Genomic DNA, 24,826 nt, shown 5'->3' with positions numbered 1-24,826 from the left:
GGATGAGATGGCTGGATGGCATCACTGACTCGATGGATGTGAGTCTGAGTGAACTCCGGGGGTTGGTGATGGACAGGGAGGCCTGGCATGCTGTGATTCATGGGGTTGCAAAGAGTTGGACACTACTGAGCAACTGAACTGAACTGAACCTTGTAGGGGCTGTGCAGTCATAACTAACAGTTTTCAACAATTTCTGGTTTTCTCCCTCCAGGCACAGGGAGGATTGCACTTACATGCCCCCTGGTGGTTGAGAGGGGCTATGTGACCACCTCTGGCCAACAAGCTGAGTGGACGTGATAGGTCACTTCTGGATAGGACAAAACCATTCAAAGGATTCCCTGTCCCACCCCACCCCCCCACATAGTGACCCAGAATTCCCCACAGGCCATTAAAAGGGGGCATAGAAGTTAAATGAGAGTCTGACTGAATCTGAACAGGTTAAATTGACAAAGACAAATTAAACCTGTAATCAAGGTAATTCAGGCTGGAAACCAAATGAGACTCAAGGTCAGGCTTCAAGGAGGCAAGGAGTGACACCAGACAGATTCCCAAAGGGACAGTGACTTATTCCCTGGGAACATGATCTTACCAAGAGGTATATCTGCCACAGGTTTCAGGAATGGGTGCCCAGTAACCCCCAGAGTTAAGAGCAGACAAACATCCCTCAGCAGATAACAAGGACCTGAGACCCCAACATGGGGCACCCTTCCCATTGTTCAGCTCCATGAGGGCAGGAACCTGTCTGTAAACCCAAATACTGTCTTGGAAAGAAGTAGGAGCAAAAAAATCTGAGCATCCCTGGAAGATGTTCTTCTGTTCAAAAGAGGCTATGAATCCAAAAGAGACTGAAGATTGCCTTATTTGGGGGGTAGTTCTATAATTTGGGCTACATGATAGACAGAAACAACAACACTGTCTCCCTGGAGGTTGTTGACGTCACTGAAAACATGCTTGGTTTGTTCTGGTTTGTGTCATCTAGTACCTTAGGCTCTACGGGGGTAAACTGAAGACTCTAGATCTTGAAAAGGACCATGGAAGGATCAGAAAAGATGAGTTCTGTGCAATTCCATATGACAACTCTATGGCCCGGTCTGCACAAACTCTAGGATTTGATGGTTTCTCCTCCCACATGCTACTAACATGCATTTTATTATTTTATTTATTTATTTGGCCTTGCCCCATGGCATGTGAGATCTTGGTTCCCTGACCAGGGATTGAAACTAAGTCCCCTGTATTGGAAGCGTGAGTCAACCATTGGATCCCAAGGAAGTCCCTACAATCATGCATTTTAGAGGAGCTGTGATTTAGTAAAGTTACATGGTTGTCAGGACCGTGCTGCCCAGGCCTTAGTATGTCAGTTATTTCACAGATGCTGTTACACTTGGCTTATTCATTGCACTCAACAACCACAGTGCATCTGCAGGATCACTTGTTTAAAAAATTATAATAACAACAGAAAAAAATGGTGGCTTCAAGAAAAAATGTGTATTGGCCTTAATTGGTCTAAAAACTTTTAGAAGCACAGACAAACAGAATGCAAAATCTGACATCCAGAGCAAAAATTTTCCAGTATATTCATATATCTATAAAAATTTGATTTACAAGCTCTTTTATGGCAATTTGAATTGCTCAGACTAGTATTTGGGAATACTGACCAATTCTACCAGGCTTCTAGCCTGTGAATAAAAGATAGGAATATTTGAGAACTATGATTCTATGAAAAAATATGAGGGGAAAGTTAATTTTTATAAGATTTGAATCAAAAATTTTTGATGTAATATTCTGATTTATATCAGGAATTGACATACTCCTAGACATTTTAAATTATTATTTACTCTTTCCATTTTTTTTTAACTTTGTTATAACAAAGAGTGAGTTTTATATCATATCTTATCTGGGATACTGCAGAATCCAAATAATCAGACGTTGCAGGTTATAAGAAAATGTTCACTGTCTAATGCCCAGGTCTAAGCATTTTCTCCTAATGTAATACATCTTTATTTTCTGCTAGAACCTATTGAGTTAACTTGTACTAGTAAATGTACTTCCTAACTTGAAAAATAAGTATCTTAAAACTGAGAATAGTACTAAAATGCTTAGTCATTCACTGTATTGGAACTTTAGACAAAAATCTTTCTTGGCTCCACCAAAATATATGTCTATTTCGAGGAAATGGGATCAATGTCTCAGTATGAGAAAGGTGAAGAATTACAAAGAGAAAGGAAAACATCCAGTCATTTCAGCTTGTTTCCATCTACTTTCTGTTGGCAATACACAATACAGCAATCTGAAATGTCACTTTTGATCAAGGTAAATCTGAAGCAATCTCATCTGCACTGTCACTGACGAGTGGCTTGCTGCAGTAGAGTGCATGAATTTCAGCATCTGGGCCATGAATAGAGTGGTTCCTCTTTCTGGGAATGATGGTTTATGCAAGCATTTTGGAGAAACAAAAAAGAACATGATACCATGCAGGGCCCTATGGGGCTCCTGAGCACAACTTTCTATGTCCCTCATTTCTTTGATTACAGGAAACAGCCTTCATTCAGCCTCTATGACCTCCCCTGAGTTCCAGTGGGCAGATTCATGCAGTTGTTAATTAGGGAAGGGAGGGATGTGAGACCAGGAAGAAACAGTCAACAGCAGCCTTTGGACAAGGTCCTGTTTCCCTATCAATGGATATACACAACAGTATCTTTGAGCTATTTTGCAGATACTGAAGCTGCCTTGAGGTGGGAGAAGTTAATGATTAATGACAGTATGCTGCCCACAAGCCTGGAAACCCCAGGCCAGTTGGACCTGAAGGTTGACTCCATTTACCTCACCACCAAACCATCAAAAGAACATCCATGACCTGATCACATCCTCTTTGAACAACTGCTATAAAAACTCTCATTATCTTTCCGAAGTGTGGACACATGATTTTAAAAGCATTAATCCCACCGTGGCCCTCTTTGCCTGGCAAAGTAATAAAGTTATCCTTTACTACTTCACCCCAAACTCTTGAGAGAGTCATTTCCTAGGCAGGTTGATAAGAAGTCTAGGGGTCCCCAAGGGGAGAGGGGTCTGGAATTCTCAAGGTGGAAGAAAGGACAAACTTTTTTTCCCTCTACATTCCTTAGGATTCAGTTCAGTTGCTCAGTTGTGTCCGACTCTTTGCGACCCCATGAATCACAGCATGCCAGGCCTCCCTGTCCACCACCAAACCCCGGAGTTCACTCAGACTCATGTCCATCGAGTCAGTGATGCCATCCAGCCATCTCATCCTCTGTCGTCCCCTTCTCCTCCTGCCCCCAATCCCTCCCAGCAACAGAGTCCTTTCCAATGAGTCAACTCTTCGCATGAGGTGGCCAAAGTATTGGAGTTTCAGCTTTAGCATCATTGCTTCCAAAGAAATCCCAGGGCTGATCTCCTTCAGAATGGACTGGTTGGATCTCCTTGCAGTCCAAGGGACTCTCAAGAGTCTTCTCCAACACCACAGTTCAAAAGCATCAATTCTTTGGCACTCAGCTTTCTTCACAGTCCAACTCTCACATCCATACATGACCACTGGAAAAACCATAGCCTTGACTAGATGGACCTTTGTTGGCAAAGTAATGTCTCTGCTTTTCAATATGCTATCTAGGTTGGTCATAGTTTTTCTTCCAAGGAGTAAGCGTCTTTTAATTTCAAGGCTGCAGTCACCATCTACAGTGATTTTGGAGCCCCCAAAGATAAAGTCTGACACTGTTTGCACTGTTTCCCCATCTATTTCCCATGATGTGATGGGACCAGATGCCATGATCTTCGTTTTCTGAATGTTGAGCTTTAAGCCAACTTTTTCACTCTCCTCTTTCACCTTCATCAAGAGGCTTTTTAGTTCCTCTTCACTTTCTGCCATAAGGGTGGTGTCATCTGCATATCTGAGGTTACTGATATTTCTTCCGGCAATCTTGATTCCAGCTTGTGCTTCTTCCAGCCTAGTGTTTCTCATGATGTACTCTGCATAAAATTTAAATAAGCAGGGTGACAATATACAGCCTTGACATACTCCTTTTCCTATTTGGAACCAGTCTGTTGTTCCATGTCCAGTTCTAACTGTTGCTTCCTGGCCTGCATACAGATTTCTCAAGAGGCAGGTCAGGTGGTCTGGTATTCCCATCTCTTTCAGAATTTTCCACAGTTTATTGTGATCCACACAGTCAAAGGCTTTGGCATAGTCAATAAAGCAGAAATAGATGTTTTTCTGGAACTCTCTTGCTTTTTTGATGATCCAGCGGATGTTGGCAATTTGGTCTCTGGTTCCTCTGCCTTTTCTAAAACCAGCTTATACATCTGGAAGTTATGTAACAATAATGTATCCTGCCTGAGGACTGTCTCTGGATTAAACCTTCTGGCTAATCCTGTTATCTTAAAATGTAAATTATGGGAGTAGGTCTGGTGAGGTCTTTACAACCTCCAGACATTCTTTGGATTCACTGGCGAGTATATAACTCCATTGCTAACACTAGCAAGCGGGTACTCTTTCTACCCCCTTCTGATGTCTATGTCAGAAGCTTTCTCTATCTCCTTTATACTTTAATAAAACTTTATTACACAAAACTCGAGCCATCAAGCCTCTTCTCTGACCCCAGATTGAATTCTTCTCCTCTGGAGGCCAAGAATCCCAGCATCTTTGCATGTTTCAACAACAGCCTTTCACTCTTTCTTAGATTCAACTCAGCACCAGTGTACAGAGAAACTGAGCTATCAGCCTCAAACAAAATGTGTGTATGCTGCTGTGCTTAGTCATTCAGTTGTGTCCTACTCTTTGGGACCTCATGGACTATAGCCTGCCAGTCTTCTGTCCATGGGGATTCTCCAGCCAAGAGTGATAGGGGAAGCACACTGACTGAAACTGCCCACCCTGGCCAGGCACCATAGTAAACACTTGTATAAGTTGTTTTGCAACAGAAGGTCCTGGTAAGGAACACAGAACTAATAAGCCACCACCAACAGGAAAAGTTTGGGAAAGGTCAAGAGGTGACACCATGTGTCCAACCATCTCCCGGAATCCTTCTTGCTGGGCTGAGCAATGCATGTGCCACCCTGAAGGACTCTGAGTCAGAATGATTGGCCAAAGACAACCTGGAAACTAATCCCATCACCATAAAACCCAAGACTGCAAGCCACGTGACAGCAGTTCTCCCGGGTTCCCTTACCCTACTGCTCTCTACCCGGGCACCCCTTCCCAATAAAATCTCTTGCTTTATCAGCACATGTGTCTCTTTGGACAATTTAATTCTGAGTGTTAGACAAGAGCCCACTTTCGGGCTCTGGAAGGACTCCCCCTTCCTGCAACAAGAATGCTGGAGTAGGTTGCTATGCCCTCCTCTAGGGGAATCTTCCCAACCCAGGGATCAAACCCAAGTCTCCTGCATTACAGGCAGATTCTTTACCATCTGAGCCACCAGGGAAGCCCAAGAATACTCGAGAGGGTAGCCTATCCCCTTCTCCAGGGTATCTTTCCAATCCAGGAATTGAATTGGGATCTCCTGCATTGTACATGTATTCTTTATCAGCTGAACCACCAGGGAAGCCCAAATGTGTGTATACTTCCTTATGCTGCTGCTGCTAAGTCGCTTCAGTCATGACCGACTCTGTATGACCCCATAGATGGCATCCCACCAGGCTACCCCGTCCCTGGGATTCTCCAGGCAAGAACACTGGAGTGGGTTGCCATTGCCTTCTCCAGTGCATGAAAGTGAAAAGTGAAAGTGAAGTCTCTCAGTTGTGTCCGACTCCTAGAGACCCCATGGAGTGCAGCCTACCAGTCTCCTCCGTCCATGGGATTTGCCAGGCAAGAGTACTGGAGTGGGTTGCCATTGCCTTCTCCAATACGTCCTTCTAATCAACTTCAATTAGCTTCTGGTCAGAACCACATATTTCACTATCACACCTGTGTTTACAGATCACATGATTAAAGAGAACACAGCGATGTGGAATCTGAAATGCTACAGAGCCAGTCTGAGGAGTAACAATAATTGTAAAAACAAAAGGCTATTTTTATATGCAAGATACAGAATGAAAGTCCAGAATGGTTTACCCTAAGATAGTCTTTGGTTTGGGTTTTGTTTTTTTAACTTTCATCTGGAAAAACTTGGATAAACTGGATAAAGTTTCCTTAGATTTTTTAGATGAAAAAAATGAAGTTATATTACAACATTCTTATTTAGAATATACAGATTTCAGCAATCTTATTTTTATGAGAAATGTTTGGTAACATAATTCTAGGAAATATCAACTTAATATTAATGGAAACAACAGCAGCCAATATGATTAGACTCTCTGCTTGGGTTCTGCCTGTCCCTGGAAACACATGGATCTACCCTGACTTCTCTGCTCATCCCTCTCAATATCCTTCACAGATCTCTTTTTTCTATTTATAGGAAAGTCTTCTCTAAGAAATAGTTTACTCCTTTTCATAAATTAATAGAAAACAAAATAAATACATAAATAAAATGTAAAAGCAAAAAATACATAAAATGAAAAACATTAAATGTGCAATAAATTCTAATAAATAAGTATTTTTATGTGTTGAATCAGTGATGTACTTTAAAATCATCACATACCTTCAATTTTGAATTTTTTGACTTTGGTTTATACATGGGGTCAAATTTATAGATAGATACACACTCACACAATCAAAAGTTATACATAGATTATTCTCTTATCACTTTTATATATCAGGTAGACAAAGTGATGGGCTATTATGTATAAAGCTCTTGGTGGAAGCTATAATATTGGAGACATTTCTAATTCTAATGAACATTCTAGAAGTTCAGTGACTTCTGGGCAAAATAAGAAACTAGGAATGTAAGACAGACCACCTTCTTTAAAACCTGCGAATATCATAACATAGACCAAGGGAATTTTAACCATATATCAGGGAGTCCAACATGATTTTCATTGCTAGATCATACACAAAATATTTTTTAAAAGCTAAAACTACTATATATTAAGAATCACCGTCATCATTATGCTCATTCTGCTCATCCACATTTTATACTATCCATATTTTACCTCACAGTAATCTAAAGTGAAGGAATATGTTCTCCAGCATTCACCAAGGCAAAGGAAATGGCAAAAAAAGACTCCAACATGCTGACTTTTAACAGAAAACACACACATAAATAATCCTTTAGAAGGAATATTGATAAATTGTGCTATCTAAAGCATGCTTTAGAAATGGGTCTGAAATCAGTTGGTAGCATCTAGAAATATTTAGCGAAATCTACACTATATGCAATCAGAATAGCAACAACCATTAAAAAAAAAACCTCATTAGCTGATTGCCACTCTCTTTAATTAATTTAAATTTGCAAAGAGAGTAGTTTAAATATAGAAGATAAGCTTTGTACTTAGCATTTTATAATGATGGCTTATCATACTGAGTTATTAATTTTTTAATTAAATATAATAGAAATAAGTTCATCTTAAACTTCACGGTTTTCCCTTCTAATGTTTATAAACTTTCCAGTGCTACCATACTGACAGTAGTAGAGTCCTGAATCATAAACACATTCGACATATGCAAATTTGAAACACAACACACAAGCCCCTTGAGCTTCTTTAAACTAATTAAATATGGCTTATTTAGGTTTTACAATTTTAGGGCAACCACTGGAAAGTTTATATGATAAACTGATATTAGAGTAACCATCAGACCAAAAATGGGTAATTTGATAATTTAATTGATCTCATTGAAATCTAGATTATGAATGATGCTTTGAGGAGTAAATATCTGCCCATAAAAATTCCTTTTCCTGGGCAAAGATCATGAAGGTGGGCAATTAATGGACATGCCCTCCCACCATGAGTTCAATGAATTTCTTCACCTGTTTTCTTACCTTTCCCTGCCCATTTATTGATCACTTACTAGGTTTTGGAATTTGATTCTTAAGGACACAGTAAATTCAAGCTAGACTTAAACACTAATCTTAGAAAATTTCAAAGAGGGAGAAACACAGTCAATCTCCTAGTAGTATCTCCAGAGTTTACAGCAGTGCTTTTACATGAGATGGTTAATTTTAACTTTTACTTTCTGGATAAATCTTTCATTTAAAAAATCTATCTCTTAAAAAAAACATCAAAACATTTAAGCTTTGCATGTACATATTAATGTATTTAAACCACTGAATTAATATTTGTGCAACAGAAAAAGTAATTTACTCAACAGCATTCAAGTAGCAAAAGTGGATGAATATCTCTCCAAAAAATAAGTCACTAACTCCTTTCCCACTAATAGGTAGGGGACCTTTATTTTCAGTAGCAGTCTTCACCTGGTCTCCTCAGGCCAAGTCCTGGCATGAAGTCATTTTCCCATCATATCCTATGGCAGCTTCACATCTCACAGACATACTCAGTGGCCTATTCAGTTTTCCCCAGTGGCTGTGACCCTGGTTCTACATGTGTTGTTTTAGTTATTCCTGACCAGCACACTTGATTAGTCACCCTTCTATAACCTGTTCTAAAACTAAAAAGGTAGAGGAACAGCAAACAGTTGCAGACTCACCGTCCCTGCGATTAAGACTTGCAAAGCCAGGGCCATGGCTACTAGACAGCTCTGAGGAACTGGTGAAGGAAGCCCGGGGCAAGGAGGACGCCAGAGGAGCATCACAGTTATCTGGGAGGAAAAACACCACATTCCGATTAACACATTGATTGACGCTTTTCTGTCTTCTCTTCCTGTCTTCTTCCTTCCCTTTTACTTTCATTTCCTTCTCATTCCCCTCACACTCTCCATCTTTTTCACCCTTAAGTTCCTTTCCTTTAATCAGCAGGCTAGGAAAGCGTTAGAGCCTATAGCAAACATTAGTCTTGATCAGAGGTTTATTAGTAAATGTTTAACATCAGGCTGAGTGGTAGCATTTGTCACTTCACCATGGTGTATATTGTGCCTCATGCCAAGCAAGAGACTTGGGTCCAATCTCTTGGTCAGGAAGATGCCCTGGAGGAGGAAATGGCAACCCACTCCAGTATTCTGACCCGGCAAATCCTATGGACAGAGGAGTTACCATCCATGGAGTCATTAAAGAGTCAGATATGACTGAGCAATTAGACAACAAAAACACTGGTGTAAATACTTCTACTGTGGTCAATTCAAGGCTATCAATGTGATGTCACTAACCATGAAGTTGTAAAGAGTATGTATGTATTAAATCATTATGTAGCATTTTCACCATGCAGATTCAAGGTATGTAAATAACCTCAAGAGATTAGATAACAGTAAGATGCCATAAAATAAAGTAGCAAACACCCTCTTCCAACAACACAAGAGAAGACTCTATACATGGACATCACCAGATGGTCAACACTGAAATCAGATTGATTATATTCTTTGAAGCCAAAGATGGAGAAGCTCTATACAGAGAGCAAAAACTGACTGTGGCTCAGATTATGAACCCCTTATTGCCAAATTCAGACTTAAATTGAAGAAAGTAGGGAAAACCACTAGACCATTCAGGTGTGACCTAAATCAAATCCCTTATGATTATACAGTGGAATTGAGAAATAGATTTAAGGGACTAGATCTGATAGACAGAGTGCCTGATGAACTATGGATGGAGGTTCATGACATTGTACAGGAGACAGGGATGAAGACCATCCCCAAGAAAAACAAATGCAAAAGAGCAAAATGGCTGTCTAAGGAGGCCTTACAAATAGCTGTGAAAAGAAGAGAAGCCAAAAGCAAAGGAGAAAAGGAAAGATATACCCATTTGAATGCAGAGTTTCAAAGAATAGCAAGGAGAGAGAAGAAAGCCTTCTTCAGTGATCAATGCAAAGAAATACAGGAAAGCAACAGAATGGGAAAAACAAGAGATCTTTTCAAGAAAGTTAGAGATACTAAGGGGACATTTCAGGCAAAGATGGGTTTAATAAAGCACAGTAAAGTAATGCTCAAAATTCTCCAAGCCAGGTTTCAACAGTACATGAATCATGAATTCCAGATATTCAAGCCGGATTTAGAAAAGTTACAGGAACCAGAGATGAAATTGCCAACATCCGCTGGATCATGGAAAAAGCAAGAGAGTTCCGAAAAACATCTACATCTGCTTTATTGACTATGCCAACGCCTTTGACTGTGTGGATCACAATAAACTGTGGAAAATTTTGGAAGAGATGGGAATACCAGACCACCTGTCCTACCTTTTGAGAAATTTGTATGCAGGCCAGGAAGCAAAAGTTAGAACTGGACATGGGACAATAGACTGGTTCCAAATAGGAAAAGGAATATGTCAAGGCTGTATATTGTCACCCTGCTTATTTAACTTATATGAAGAGTACATCATGAGAAACGCTGGGCTGAAAGAAACACAAGCTGGAATCAAGATTGCCAGGAGAAATATCAATAACCTCAGATATGCAGATGACACCACCCTTATGGCAGGAAGTGAAGAAGAACTAAAGAACCTCTTGATGAAAGTGAAAGAAGAGAGTGAAAAACTTGGCTTAAAACTCAACATTCAGGAAACTAAGATCATGGCATCTGGTCCTATCACTTCATGCCAAATAGATGGGGAAACAATGGAAGCAGTGACAGACTTTATTTTGGGGGGCTCCAAAATTACTGCAGATGGTGACTGCAACCATGAAATTAAAAGACACTTACTTCTTGGATGGAAAGTTCTGACCAACCTAGACAGCATATTAAAAAGCAGAGACACTGCTTTGCCACCAACAAATGTCTGTCTAGTCAAGGCTACAGTTTTTCCAGTAGTCATATATGGATGTGAGAGTTGGACTATAAAAAAGCTGAGTGCCAAAGAACTGATGCTTTTGAACTGTGGTGTTGGAGAAGACTCTTGAGAGTCCCTTGGACTGCAAGGAGATCCAACCAGTCCATCCTAAAGGAGATCAGTCCTGGGTGTTCTTTGGAAGTACTGATGCTGAAGCTGAAACTCCAGTACTTTGGCCACCTGATGCAAAGAACTGACTCATTTGAAAAGACCCTAATGTTGGGAAAGATTGAAGGCAGGATGAGAAGGGAATGACTAGGGATGAGATTGTTGGATGGCATCACTGACTCAATGGACATGAGTTTGAGTGAACTCCAGGAGTTGGTGATGGACAGGGAGACCTGGCATGCTGCAGTCTATGGGGTCACAAAGAGTTGGACATGACTGAATGACTGAACTGAACTGAATTGAAGATGCCACAAAATAAAGTAGGAAACGTCAAACTTTCAGAATGTATTACTTTGTTTTTATATGATTTACTTTATTATGCTAATTTAATTAATTACTAAATTAATAAGTAATTTAATTTATAATGATTCTATTTTCATAAAAAATTCACTGGAAATTAATGATTAGGTATTGATAGCTGCCTAAAATTGGCTCCAGCACAAATACTCCTCAATGGGAAAATATTAAAAGTATTTTCTTGAAAGTCAGAAAGAACACCTTAACCACTGTTTCTATTGAACACTGCACTAAAAGTCCTATTAGGACATAATAGAAAATTTAAAAAATAAAAGCACAAAGTTGGCGGGAAAAAAGGAACTGTTATCATTTCCGGATGTTATAATTATATAGGTAGAAATTCTGAAAGTCATGGGCTAGCGTCACAGTTCCTTATACAAAAGCTGATTACATTTCTACATTCATTCATAGTTAGAAAATAAATTAAATAGAATAGAAAATGGTAGCAAAACGTATAAAATACCTAAGAATGAATCTTACAGAATTTGCAAGACATTTATGGAGATTATGATAAAAATTGTACTGAAAGACATTAAAGAATAACTACCAGCCCACCTAACCTGCCTTGTCAGGAGCCGCGTTAGGCATTACTGACAAAATGGAGTCACAGCCTCAACCCCCTCTCCTCATCTTGCAGGCACGGTCCCGGGTGAAGGAGTTAGGCCTTGTGATTCTGACTTGTTCTTTCCTTTCTTCGGTTGAGTTGGCTGTAAAGAATGTTAAGGTGCTTGAGAGAAGCATGAGAAAGCACAAAGCCTTCTACAGTTGCACCCAGAAAATAATCTATAAAGTAACCATTGACATCTGTTCAAGGATCTTTACAAAGAATGTCCCAGGATGAGCACGTAGGCTGCAGCTTGAGGCCATGGGAAGGATTGTTATCTGAGACCTGTTGGTGAGGGAAATATTTATGGCAAAAGAAGTTTGTTGAGTTTAGGGTTTAGGAATAATTAAGACTAGCTAGAAGCCTTTTTAGGAGATAGTGATCTTAAGATGCTAGGGGCAAACAGGATTTAGAAAGATAAATAAAATGAGGAATGTAGCATGAATTATAATGTAATCACAATTTAAGTATAGGACACATAAGAGAAAGTAGATAATAGATAGTAAAGCAGATTCTGAGAGAATCCCTGAAGCAGGAAATCTGTTTGAATGACAACAGTGATTTCTGGAGACAGTAAATCTGGGTGGGGGAAACTGAAAATGTCAAACCTCTGAACTAATGCTTTTGTCAAAGTATAAAAGATAACCTGAAGCTTGAAATAAACATGTAGTTCCGTACTATGAGTCAGAGGTTACATCATCGTCCGCCGACACCACTCACCCCTTCAGGCTGATTCCCTGGCTGCTGGAGCTAGACTCCTGCACTGCCTATTGAGAAACCTACACACAGGTCAGGAAGCAACAGTTAGAACTGGACATGGGACAATAGATTGGTTCCAAATAGGAAAAGGAGTACATCAAGGCTGTATATTGTCACCCTGCTTATTTAACTTATATGCAGAGTACATCATGAGAAACGCTGGGCTGGAAGAAACACAAGCTGGAATCAAGATTGCCAGGAGAAATATCAATAACCTCAGATATGCAGATGACACCACCCTTATGGCAGGAAGTGAAGAAGAACTAAAGAACCTCTTGATGAAGGTGAAAGAAGAGAGTGAAAAACTTGGCTTAAAACTCAACATTCAGGAAACTAAGATCATGGCATCTGGTCCTATCACTTCATGCCAGATGGGGAAACAATGGAAGCAGTGACAGACTTTATTTTGGGGGGCTCCAAAATTACTGCAGATGGTGAGTGCAACCATGAAATTAAAAGACACTCCTTGGATGGAAAGTTCTGACCAACCTAGACAGCATATTAAAAAGCAGAGACACTGCTTTGCCACCAACAAATGTCTGTCTAGTCAAGGCTACAGTTTTTCCAGTAGTCATATATGGATGTGAGAGTTGGACTATAAAAAAGCTGAGTGCCAAAGAACTGATGCTTTTGAACTGTGGTGTTGAAGAAGACTCTTGAGAGTCCCTTGGACTGCAAGGAGATCCAACCAGTCCATCCTAAAGGAGATCAGTCCTGGGTGTTCATTGGAAGGACTGATGCTAAAGCTGAAACTCCAATACTTTGGCCACCTCATGAGAAGAGTTGACTCACTGGAAAAGACTCTGATGCTGGGAGGGATTGGGGGCAGGAGGAAGAAGGGGACAACAGAGGATGAGATGACTGGATGGCATCACTGACTCAATGGACATGAGTTTGAGTGAACTCCAGGAGTTGGTGATGGACAGGGAGGCCTGGCGTGCTGCAATTCATGGAGTCACAAAGAGTAGGACATGACTGAGCAACTGAACTGAACTGAACTGAACATAAGCTCAGACTCCAGTGATCGCAAATAGGAAGACAATATTTCTAAGGTATCAGTTTTCCCTAGTTTGAACTGAAGATTCATTAGAAGTTCAATCAAAAGCCCAGGAGGGTTTTTCATAGAACTTGAAACACTGAACCACACAGTTCAAGGGTTCTTAAGAACATGCAGTACAGATATGATTTAGCAGGTCTGTTAAAATGAAAAGAAAATATTACATCTTAATTTTCACTAACCTCTAGCTAAATTTTAGCATATTCTTCAATCACAAATGTAGACAAAAGAGACTGTATTCTGCAGTGCTATGCATTTGTTCCAACATAAGTTACAGATACCTAGAAATATTGTTTATGGTCCTCCTTACTTCAAAATAACAGTATTTATTAAAATCACCACTAGATCTTGGTATTTAATGCTCTAATAATTAAGAAGACATATTATAATTTCTAATATATTGATATCAGCATCTCAATATAACTATTTACTTTGTAACCAGATGTATACATTTTATGCATTTACAAGCATTGCTCTGAAAAGCCGTCACAGCTTCAGCCAAGTGACAGAAGGATCCATGACACAAAGAAGAGCAAAGAATCTCCCACAGTGAGTGTGTGCATTATAGGTACAAAGCTGTTAAGACATTACTGGAACATTATTATTACTGGGACATTTTTCAGAAAATTCCAGAAGATGGGGATCAAACACAATCCATAGTCAGCTGTGCTAACTCAAATGTTAACACTACAGCTTCTCAGGGGTGACAGCCTGTTGAGGAGATGGAGCCTGCATCATTTCCTCCTTTAAATAAAGGGGTTCCTGGGATCTAAGTAACCTCCTCAAAGTCACAAAGCTGTTTGAGGGTAAGTGAGGATTATTTCCATCAACTGCTTAACTTGGCAAGCCTGCTCCTTTCCCAGCTTCCACCTCACCCCAGAACAGCTTTCTTTCTAAGTCTGGCCAGATGCTCCCCACTAATTAGGCACATCCTTCTCATCTCACCATTTTGGGATCCCTCCTTACTGAATTGTAAACCTAACAAGGACCAAGTGTGGATTCTGGAGGCAGATGGGGTGTGGGTTTGGCATTTACCAAGCTGCCTACTATTGGGATGTCAGTGGCCTTCCCTATGCTTCAGTTTTATCATCTGTACAATGAGGATGTTACACAACTGAATCATACAACTGGACAAAAGGAAATCATACAACTATAGAGTTTCTATGAGGACTAAAGTATTTGTTTTTATTACTTTCAGTATGGTAACACAAGTCATCAAATAAACTTCTTCAAAATAGTCTATAAGCATATTTTCTCCATAGAAAGATATATAAGGCAGCATTCAGAGTTCCAAGTCATATTTTCATTTTTTATTATTTGTTCAAAAGAAACCATATGAATCTTAGTCTTTTTAAAAAAGAGTGAGATGTTATCACTTTTGTGATACAATATTTTTTTTGAGAAACAATTTTAAAAGTAATAGCTTTCTTTACAACCCTAATTGTTCCAATTCAATTTCACACAGTCGACTCTAAGAATGCACATGATCAAAATATATGACCATGTCCCATTACATAGAAGAGCAACTCTGTATATGCTTCCCATGCATTCACTGTGTTTCTAAATAAATTATATTCAAGCAATGTGAAGGCTCAGATGCCACCCAAAATCTCCCTAACTACTGTTTTCTATCTGAAATGTCTGTATTTTATGCTATAATTCCTGGAGACAAAATTGTAAAGACCCAATTTAATTTTTTTCTGTAATTATTAAAAAATATTTTATTTCCACTGAATATCATTCTTATCAATGTTCTGATAAATACTGTTTCTATCCCCCAATAAGGATGAATCCTGAAATGCTTCAAAGCTACAAGAATTATTCATGAACAATTGTTTTTAACAAATGAGATAGCAAAACAATTGATAAGTACAACTATTTACCACCTAGGCAGGAAAAAGAAGTGAGTACAAGTAATAAACTTATAAGAATTAACAAGTGAAAATAGATAATATTACAGTTAGATAGGCTAAAGTAAGTTTATTTCTCTTCATAATAACCACTTTTAATAATAACCACTTCATAATAACCAGGCATACTCCCTGGAATGAAAAGAGCAGTGTGGTGTGCTTAATTCACATAACTGGGGTTCCATCTTCATGCAGATTCCAAATCCATGTCTTCACTACTTTGGACTCCAGCTCTGAATTTAGCCAACTGTTCTGGGGGCACTGGCCAATTTCTAGCCCTCAGCTACACACACAGTGCAGAGGAGTTGATGAACCCTTGGAATCTACAGGACATTCTAAGCTTATAAGACTGGTATGCAGGACACTCTATGGACCCTTGCATAATTTTCCAGCTTCAGTTCATCTGCCACCACCCTCACTTGCTCCCAAAAATATGTGCTGCAGCAGGTCCCAGTGTGTTCATATCTGCAGCTACCCAATGTGGGTCTACCTTTGGCACCTTTCCGCATGCCATGAGCTTGCATAACTATACTAGATCCAGTTGTTTAATTTCATGACCCTCAATGCCCACTCTGATAGGAAATAGGGTGGAGGACAGCAGAGGTGATTTCTAATTTCTTGCTTTTTCCAATGAGTTATGCATTCTAATAGTAGAGCATCCTTGGTGGCTCAGACAGTAAAGAATGTACTTGCAATGCAGAAGACCTGGGTTCCTTCTCCGGGCTGGGAAGATCCTCTGGAGAAGGGAATGGTCACCCACTCCAGTATTCTTGCCTGGAAAATTCCACAGACAGAGGAGCATGGTGGGCTACAGTTTATGGGTTCACAAAGAGTCAGACACAACTGAGCAACTAACACTTTTATTTTTCTAATAGTAAAACATATTTATATCTTTGCCAGAACAAAGTCAGAAAGGGAGCATTAGACCATGTTCCTGGTTAATTTATTTAATTCACACATGCATATGTATTATGCATAGCCATCAGCAGAGTTCAAAGATGAGCACTTTTATTTTGACTTCTTTGCTGTTCAGTTCCTCAGTCATGTCTGACTCTGCGACCCCATGGACTGCAGCATACCAGACTGCCCTGTTCTTCACCATCTCCCGGAGCTTGCTCAAACTCATGTCCATTGAGTCAGTGATGCCATCCAACCATCTCATCCTCTGACTCGTCCTTCTCCTCCTGCTTCCAACCTTTCCCAGCATCAGGGTCTTTTCTAATGAGTCACCTCTTCGCATCAGGTGGGCAAAGTATTGGAGCTTCAGCTTCAGTATCGGTCCTTCAATTACAAATAAATATTATTTCCCTCCCTAATTTTGCATCATAATCATTTCATCAAGTCATAAACACTCCTTTCTTTAATGAAGACACTTGCTTATCAGTTCAGTTCAGCTGCTCATTCATATGCTACTCTTTGCGACCCCATGGACTGCAGCATGCCAGGGCTCCCTGTCCATCACCAACTCCCAGAGTTTACTCAAACTCATGTCCATTGAGTCAGTGATGCCTTCCAACCATCTCATCCTCTGTCATCCCCTTCTCCTCCTGCCCTCAATCTTTCCCAGCATCAGGGTCTTTTCAAATGAGTCAGCTCTTCACATCAGGTGGCCAAGTTACTGGAGTTTCAGCTTCAACATAAGTCTTTCCAATGAACACCCAGGACAGATCTCCTTTAGGATGGACTGGTTGGGTCTCCTTGCAGTCCAAGCGACTCTCAAGAGTCTTCTCCAACACCACAGTTCAAAAGCATCAATTCTTCGGTACTCAGCTTTCTTTATAGTCCAAATCTCACATCCATATATGACTGCTGGATAATGCCAAGGAGTAAGAGTCTTTTAATTTCATGGCTGTAGTCACCATCTGCAGTGATTTTGGAGCCCAAAAAAATAAAGTCTCTCACCGTTTCCATTGTTTCCACGTCTATTTGCCATGAAGCGATGGGACAGGATGCCATGATCTTAAGTTTTCAAAAGCGTCAATTCTTCGATGCTCAGCCTTCTTTTACTTCTTTAGGCTCCTTTTAACAAATAAATCTAGGCCTGAAAGTTGCATGTAAAATTATTCTTCAGGGTTGAAATTTTCACTTTTCACTGTAAATCAAATAGCAACATTATAAGAACAGTCTGTCATTAATTTTAGTGCTGCAACATAGCAAATTCAGTTCAGTTCAGTTCAGTCACTCAGTCGTGTCCGACTCTTTGAGACCCCATGAATCGCAGTACGCCAGGCCTCCCTGTCCATCACCAACTCCCGGAGTTCACTCAGACTCACGTCCATCGAGTCAGTGATGCCATCCAGCCATCTCATCCTCCGTCGTCCCCTTCTCCTCCTGCTCCCAATCCCTTCCAGCATCAGAGTCTTTTCCAATGAGTCAACTCTTTGCATGAGGTGGCCAAAGTACTGGACTTTCAGCTTTAGCATCATTCCTTCCAAAGAAATCCCAGGGCTGATCTCCTTCAGAATGAACTGGTTGGATCTCCTTGCAGTCCAAGGGACTCTCAAGAGTCTTCTCCAACACCACAGTTCAAAGGCATCAATTCTTCGGCGCTCAGCCTTCTTCACAGTCCAACTCTCACATCCATACATGACCACAGGAAAAACCATAGCCATTAATTAAAACTATTACTAGATTGCCTGTATGGTTTTGGTATAAATCCAAAACAATCATTGTTAATTAAATTATACATCATGTTCCCCACAGTGGTTTCATACTGGTAGAGTTTCCTTTTTCAGATCACTGCATCTGTGAAATACCTTGCATATTTTTTGAGAAAAGTTTAAATTATAAAATAGTGCATTCCAAAGTCTGATAACCAAATGGCAGAGAATATTTAGCTAGGTAAGTACTTTTAATAAAAAGTACTTCCTGCCTAGTGATCTGATTTTGAACTTCAAGAAAATCAGGAACTCTAATACAAAAAGTCAGTTTTGAAAACCCTTCCTCTTAGAGCCGAAATCAATGAATTTGAAAATAGGAAGTCATGGAGAAAAGTCAATGAACCAACAACTAACTCTTTGAAAGAGTAATAGAACTGTAAATCCTTTGGCCAGACTAGTTTACATTAAAAAGCCACAACTTATTAATATCTGAAATGAAATTAAGGACATAAATATAGATTCCACAGACATTAAAAGGATAATAAAGGAATAGTATAAGAAACTATGTCCATAAATTTGATCATCTAGTTGAAATGGACCCATTCCTTGAAAATACAATTTATATCTAATAAAGAATTTGAAACAATAATTCAAATATTTTTTAAAAATATATAATAATAACCTTCCAAAACAGAAAGCACCAAGTCCAAATGGCTTCACTGGTGAATTTTGTGAAACATTTAAGGAAGAAATCATGCCACCTCTCCATAATCCCTTTTAGAAAATAAAAGCAGAGGGAATAATTTATGCCTTATTCCATGAGGCCAATATTACCACAATATAAAAACCAGTCACAGATACTACAAGAAAAAAAACCCTACATACCAATATTTCTCATGAACACAGATGCAAAATCCTCAACAAAAATTAGCAATCAAATCCAACAATGTACAAGAATAATTACATACTGCAAACGAGTAGAATTTGACCCAGGTATGCAGAGCTGGTTTAACATTCAAAAATCAATTTATATAATCCTTTATATCAACAAGCATACATGCAGAAAAGCATCTGACAAAATCCAACACCTATTGATGGCAAAAACTCCTGGTAAACTAGGAATAAAGGTGAACACCCTCAACTTGATAAAGAATATATACAAAAAACTTACAGCTAACACTACACTTACTGGTGAAAAATTCAAAGTTTTCCCACTAAGATAAAGAACTAGGCAATGATTTTTCCCTCTCAAAACACCTTTTCCAAATCCTACTGGAAGCTTATTTAATACAATTAAACAAGAAAAGGAAATTTAAAAAGATACAGATTAGGAAGGAAAAATCTGTCTTTGTTCATGGATGACAGGATTATCTCTATAAAAAAAAAATCTGGAAGAATAGAAAAAAAGAACTTCTGGAATTAAGAAGTGGTTATAACAAAGCCAAAGAATACAGGTTAATATACAAAATCAATTGCATTTCTATATATCACCAATTTACAAATGGAATTAAGGATCTGAAACACAATGCCATTTATATTCAGTTCAGTTCAGTTCAGTCACTCAGTCGTGTCCGACTCTTTGCCATCCACGGACCGCATCACGCCAGGTCTCCCCGACCATCATCAACTCATGGAGCCTACTCAAACTCATGTCCATTGAGTCAGTGATGCAATCCAGCCATGCATCCTCTGTCGTCCCCTTCTCCTCCTGCTTCAATCTTTCCCAGCATCAGGGTCTTTTCCAGTGAGTCAGCTCTTCGTATCAGGTAGCCAAAGTATTGGAGTTTCAGCTTCAACATCAGTCCTTCCAATGAACACCCAGGACTGATCTCCTTTAGGATGGACTGGTTGGCTCTCCTTGCAGTCCAAGGGACTCTCAAGAGTCTTCTCCAACACCACAGTTCAAAAGCATCAATTTCTCGGCTTTCTTTATAGTTCAACTCTCACATCCATACATGACTACTGGAAAAACCATAGCCTTGACTAGACGGACCTTTGTTGGCAAAGTAATGTCTCTGCTTTTTAATATGCTGTCTAGGTTGGTCATAGCTTTCTTTCCAAGGAGTAGGCGTCTTTTACTTTCATGGCTGCAGTCACCATGTGCAGTGATTTTGGAGACCCCAAAAATAAATTCTCTCACTGTTTCCCCATCTATTTGGCATGAAGTGATAGGGCCGGATGCCATGATCTTTGTTTTTTGAATGTTGAGCTTTAAGCCAACTTTTTCACTCTCCTCTTTCACTTTGCTCAAGAGGCTTTGTAGTTTGTCTTCACTTTCTGCCATAAGGGTGGTGTTATCTGCATATCTGAGGTTATTGATATTTCTCCCGGCAATCTTGATTCCAGCTTGTGCTTCTTCCAGCCCACTGTTTCTCATGATGTACTCTGCATATAAGTTAAATAAGCACAGTGACAATATACAGCCCTGATGCACTCATTTTCCTATTTGGAACCAATCTGTTGTTCCATGTCCAGTTCTAACTGTTGCTTCCTGACCTGCATACAGATTTCTCAAGAGGCAGATCAGGTGGTCTGGTATTCACATCTCTTTCAGAATTTTCCACAGTTTATTGTGATCCACACAAAGGCTTTGGCATAATCAATAAAGCAGATGTAGATGTTTTTCTGGAACTCTCTTGCTTTTTCGATGATCCAGCAGATGTTGGCAATTTCATCTCTGGTTCCTCTAACTTTTCTAAAGCCAGCTTGAACATCTGGAACTTCACAGTTCATGTACTGCTGAAGCTTGGCTTGGAGAATTTTGAGCATTACTTTACTAGAATATGAGATGAGTGCAATTGTGTGGTGGTTTGAGCATTCTTTGGCATTTCCTTTCTTTGGGATTGGAATGAAAACTGACCTTTTCCAGTCCTGTGGCCACTGCTGCATTTTCCATATGTGCTGGCATATTGAGTGCAGCACTTTCACAGCATCATCTTTTAGGATTTGAAAGAGCTCAACTGGAATTCCATCACCTCCACTAGCTTTGTTCATAGTGATGCTTCCTAAGGCCCACTTGACTTCACATTCTAGGATGTCTGGCTCTAGGTGAGTGATCACACCATCGTGATTATCTGGGTCGTGAAGGTCTTTTTTGTACAGTTCTTCTGTGTATTCTTGACACTTCTTCTTAATATCATCTGCTTCTGTTAGGTCCATACCATTTCTGTGCTTTATTGAGTCCATCTTTGCCTGAAATGTTCCCTTGGTATTTCTAATTTTCTTGAAGAGATCTCTAGACTTTCCCATTCTATTGTTTACCTCTATTTCTTTGCATTGATCACTGAGGATGGCTTTCTTCTCTCTCCTTGCTATTCTTTGAAACTCTGCATTCAAATGGGTATATCTTTCCTTTTCTCCTTTGCCTTTGACTTCTCTTCTTTTCACAGCTATTTATAAGGCCTCCTTAGACAGCCATTTTGCTTTTTTGCATTTGTTTTTCTTGGGGATGGTCTTCATCCCTGTCTCCTGTACAGTGCCACAAACCTCCATCCATAGTTCATCAGGCACTCTGTCTATCAGATCTAGTCCCTTAAATCTATTTCTCAATTCCACTGTATAATCATAAGGGATTTGATTTAGGTCATACCTTAATGGTCTAGTGGTTTCCCCTACTTTCTTCAGTTTAAGTCTGAGTTTGGCAATAAGGAGTTGGAGCAGTGAGCAGTGGAGTGGCCAAGAGGTGATACCCCACGACCAATGTAAGGAGCAGTGGCTGAGCTTTGCTGGAGCAGCCATAAAGAGATACCCCACGTCCAACGTAAGAGAAACCCCAGTAAGACTGTAGGCACTGAAAGAGGGCATCAGAAGGCAGATAGACTGAAACCACAATCCCAGACAACTAACCAATCTAATCACATGGACCACAGCCTTGTCCAACTCAACGAAATGGACGGGTCATGGTGGAGAGGTCTGACAAAATGTGGTCCACTGGAGAAGGGAATGGCAAACCACTTCAGTATTCTTGCCTTGAGAACCCCATGAACAGTATGAAAAAGTAAAAAGATAGGACACTGAATGATGAACTCCCCAGGTCATTAGGTGCCCAATATGCTACTAGAGATCAGTGGAGAACTAACTCCAGAAAGAATGAAGAGAGAGAGCCAAAGCAAAAACAATATCCAGTTGTGGATGTGACTGGTGATAGAAGCAAAGTCTGATGCTGTAAAGAGCAATAATGCATAGGAACCTGGAATATTAGGTCTATGAATCAAGGCAAATTGGAAGTGGTCATATAGGAGATGGTAAGAGTGAATGTCGACATTTTAGGAATCAGTGAACTAAAATGAACTGGAATGGGTGAATTTAACTCAGATGACCATTATATCTACTACTGTGGACAAGAATCCCTTAGAAGAAATGGAGTAGCCATCATAGTTAACAAAAGAGTCCGAAATGCAGTACTTGGAATGAATCTCAAAAATGACAGAATGATCTCTGTTCTTTTCCAAGGCAAACCATTGAATATCACGGTAATCCAAGTCTATGTCCTGACCAGTAATGCTGAAGAAGCTGAAGTTGAATGGTTCTATGAAGATCTACAAGACCTTTTAGAACTAACTCCCAAAAAAAGATGTCCTTTTCATTATAGGGACTGGAATGCAAAAGTAGGAAGTCAAGAAACACCTGAAGTAACAGGCAAATTTGGCCTTGGAATACAGAATGAAGCAGGGCAAAGGCTAATAGAGTTTTGCCAAGAGAACACACTTGTCATAACAAACACCCTCTTCCAACAACACAAGAGAAAACTCTACACATGGACATCACCAGATGGCCAACACCAAAATCAGACTGATTATATTCTTTGCTGCCAAAGATGGAGAAATGCTATACAGTCAGCAAAATAACACCGGGAAGTAACCGTGGCTCAGATCATGAACTCCTTATTGCCATTTATATTAGCACCTAAAAATAAAAATACTCAGGTATAAATCTATCAAAATATGTATTAGATCTATGTGAGGAAGGGCTTCCCTAGTGGCTCAGATGCTAAAAATCCACCTGCTATGGAGAAGACCTGGGTTCAACCCTGGGTCATGAAGTCCCCTGGAGAAGGAAATAGCTACCCACTCCAGTATTCTTGCCTGCAGAATTCCATGGTCAGAGAAGCCTGGTGGGCTACAGTCCATGAGGTCACAAACAGTTACACATAACTGAATGACTGAAACAACAACACAATTTGACAAAAACTATAAGACTCTGATGAATGAAATCAAAGAAAAGCTAAATATTAATACATGGAGAGATACTCCATGTTCATGGACAATAATATTCAATATTGTCAAGATTTCCATTTTTTTCCAATTTTATCATAGATTCAAGGCAATCTCAGTCAAAATTCTAGCAAAGTATTTTGTGGATATCACCAAATCTATTCTAAACTTTGTGTGATGAGGCAAAAGATACAGAATAGTCAAGACAATATTAAAGAAGAACATGAAGAAGTTGTATGAATGACGGTACCTGATTGTAAGACTTACCATCAAGTTACAGCAGTCAAGACAGGATATTGGCAAAAGAACTGACAAATAGAATAGAAAGCCCAGAAGTACATCTAGAGAAATGCAATCAATGCCAAAGGAGCAAAGGCAATACAACAGAGTAAAGATTGTCTTTTCGACAAATGGTACTGGAACAAATGGAGTTCCGCAAGCAAAAACATGAATCCAAACACAGACTTTTCACATTTAAAAAATCAATTCAAAAGAGATTACAGGTATAACTGTAAAGCACAAAGCTATAAAACTCCTTGAGGGTAACATAGGAGAAAATCTAGATGAAAGTGTGTTCTGCAAAGATTTTGCAAATACAAAGGCACAATCCATGAAAAAAATTCATAAGAGGACTTTATTAAAATTAAAAATGTCTGCTCTGCAAAAGACACTGTCAACAGAAATAAAACACAAGCCAAAAGATGGGAGAAAATATTTGCAAAAGATACATCTGACAAAGGACTGTTACCCAAATTATGCAAAGAACTCAAACTCAATAATAAGAAAACAAACAAATCCATTTAAAAATGGTTCAAAGGTGACTTTAACAGACATTTCACCAAAGAAGACACACAGATGACAAAGAAACATATGAAAATATGCTCCATGGTATATGTCTTCAGAGAAATGCAAATTAAAACAACAATAAGATACCACTGCACTCCTATGAAAATGGTCAAAATCTGGAACTCTAATGACACCAAATGCTGGTGAGGATGTAGAGCAATAGAAACTCTCATTTATTGCTGGTGGGGATGCAAAATGGTGCAGCCTTTTTGGAAGACCACCTGGCCAAGTTTTTACAATACTCAACATATTCCTACCATGCAATGTAGAACCTCCTCCTTGGTATTTACTCAAAATGGTTGAACACTCATGTCTACACTATAACATATACGAAAATGTTTATAGCAGCTTTAGCCATTCATCTCTAACATTTGGAAGTAACCAAGACATCCTTTAGTAGGGAATGGATAAACATACTGTAGTACATCCATATGGTGAAATATTAGTAATAAAAAGAAATGATCCATCAATCCATGAAAGGACACAGGAGAAACTTAAATGCATATTATTAAGTGAAAGAAACCAGTCTTAAAGAATGAGAAATGTAAGAGTTTAGCTACATGATATCCTAGAAAAACCAACAGTATGGAGCCACTAAAATGATGAGTGGCTGCC

The 24,826-nt window shown here is 39.4% G+C and overlaps 1 protein-coding gene across 2 annotated transcripts in view; it reads right to left on the bottom strand.

The window, feature by feature from the left end:
- Positions 1-24,826, bottom strand: part of LOC102404051 (contactin-associated protein-like 3) — a 237,881-nt gene that overhangs the window by 184,244 nt on the left and 28,811 nt on the right. For both annotated transcript variants that reach the window (XM_006069491.4, XM_006069492.4), the window contains exon 2: positions 8,534-8,644. In XM_006069491.4, the coding sequence (XP_006069553.3) occupies positions 8,534-8,644 (111 nt within the window). The remainder of the gene's footprint in view (positions 1-8,533; positions 8,645-24,826) is intronic.

Source organism: Bubalus bubalis, chromosome 3 (assembly GCF_019923935.1).
Source record: "Bubalus bubalis isolate 160015118507 breed Murrah chromosome 3, NDDB_SH_1, whole genome shotgun sequence".
Classification (NCBI taxonomy): domain Eukaryota; kingdom Metazoa; phylum Chordata; class Mammalia; order Artiodactyla; family Bovidae; genus Bubalus; species Bubalus bubalis.
The sequence above is the reverse complement of the archived record's forward strand: the minus strand, read 5'-3'. Positions and strand labels throughout refer to the sequence as shown.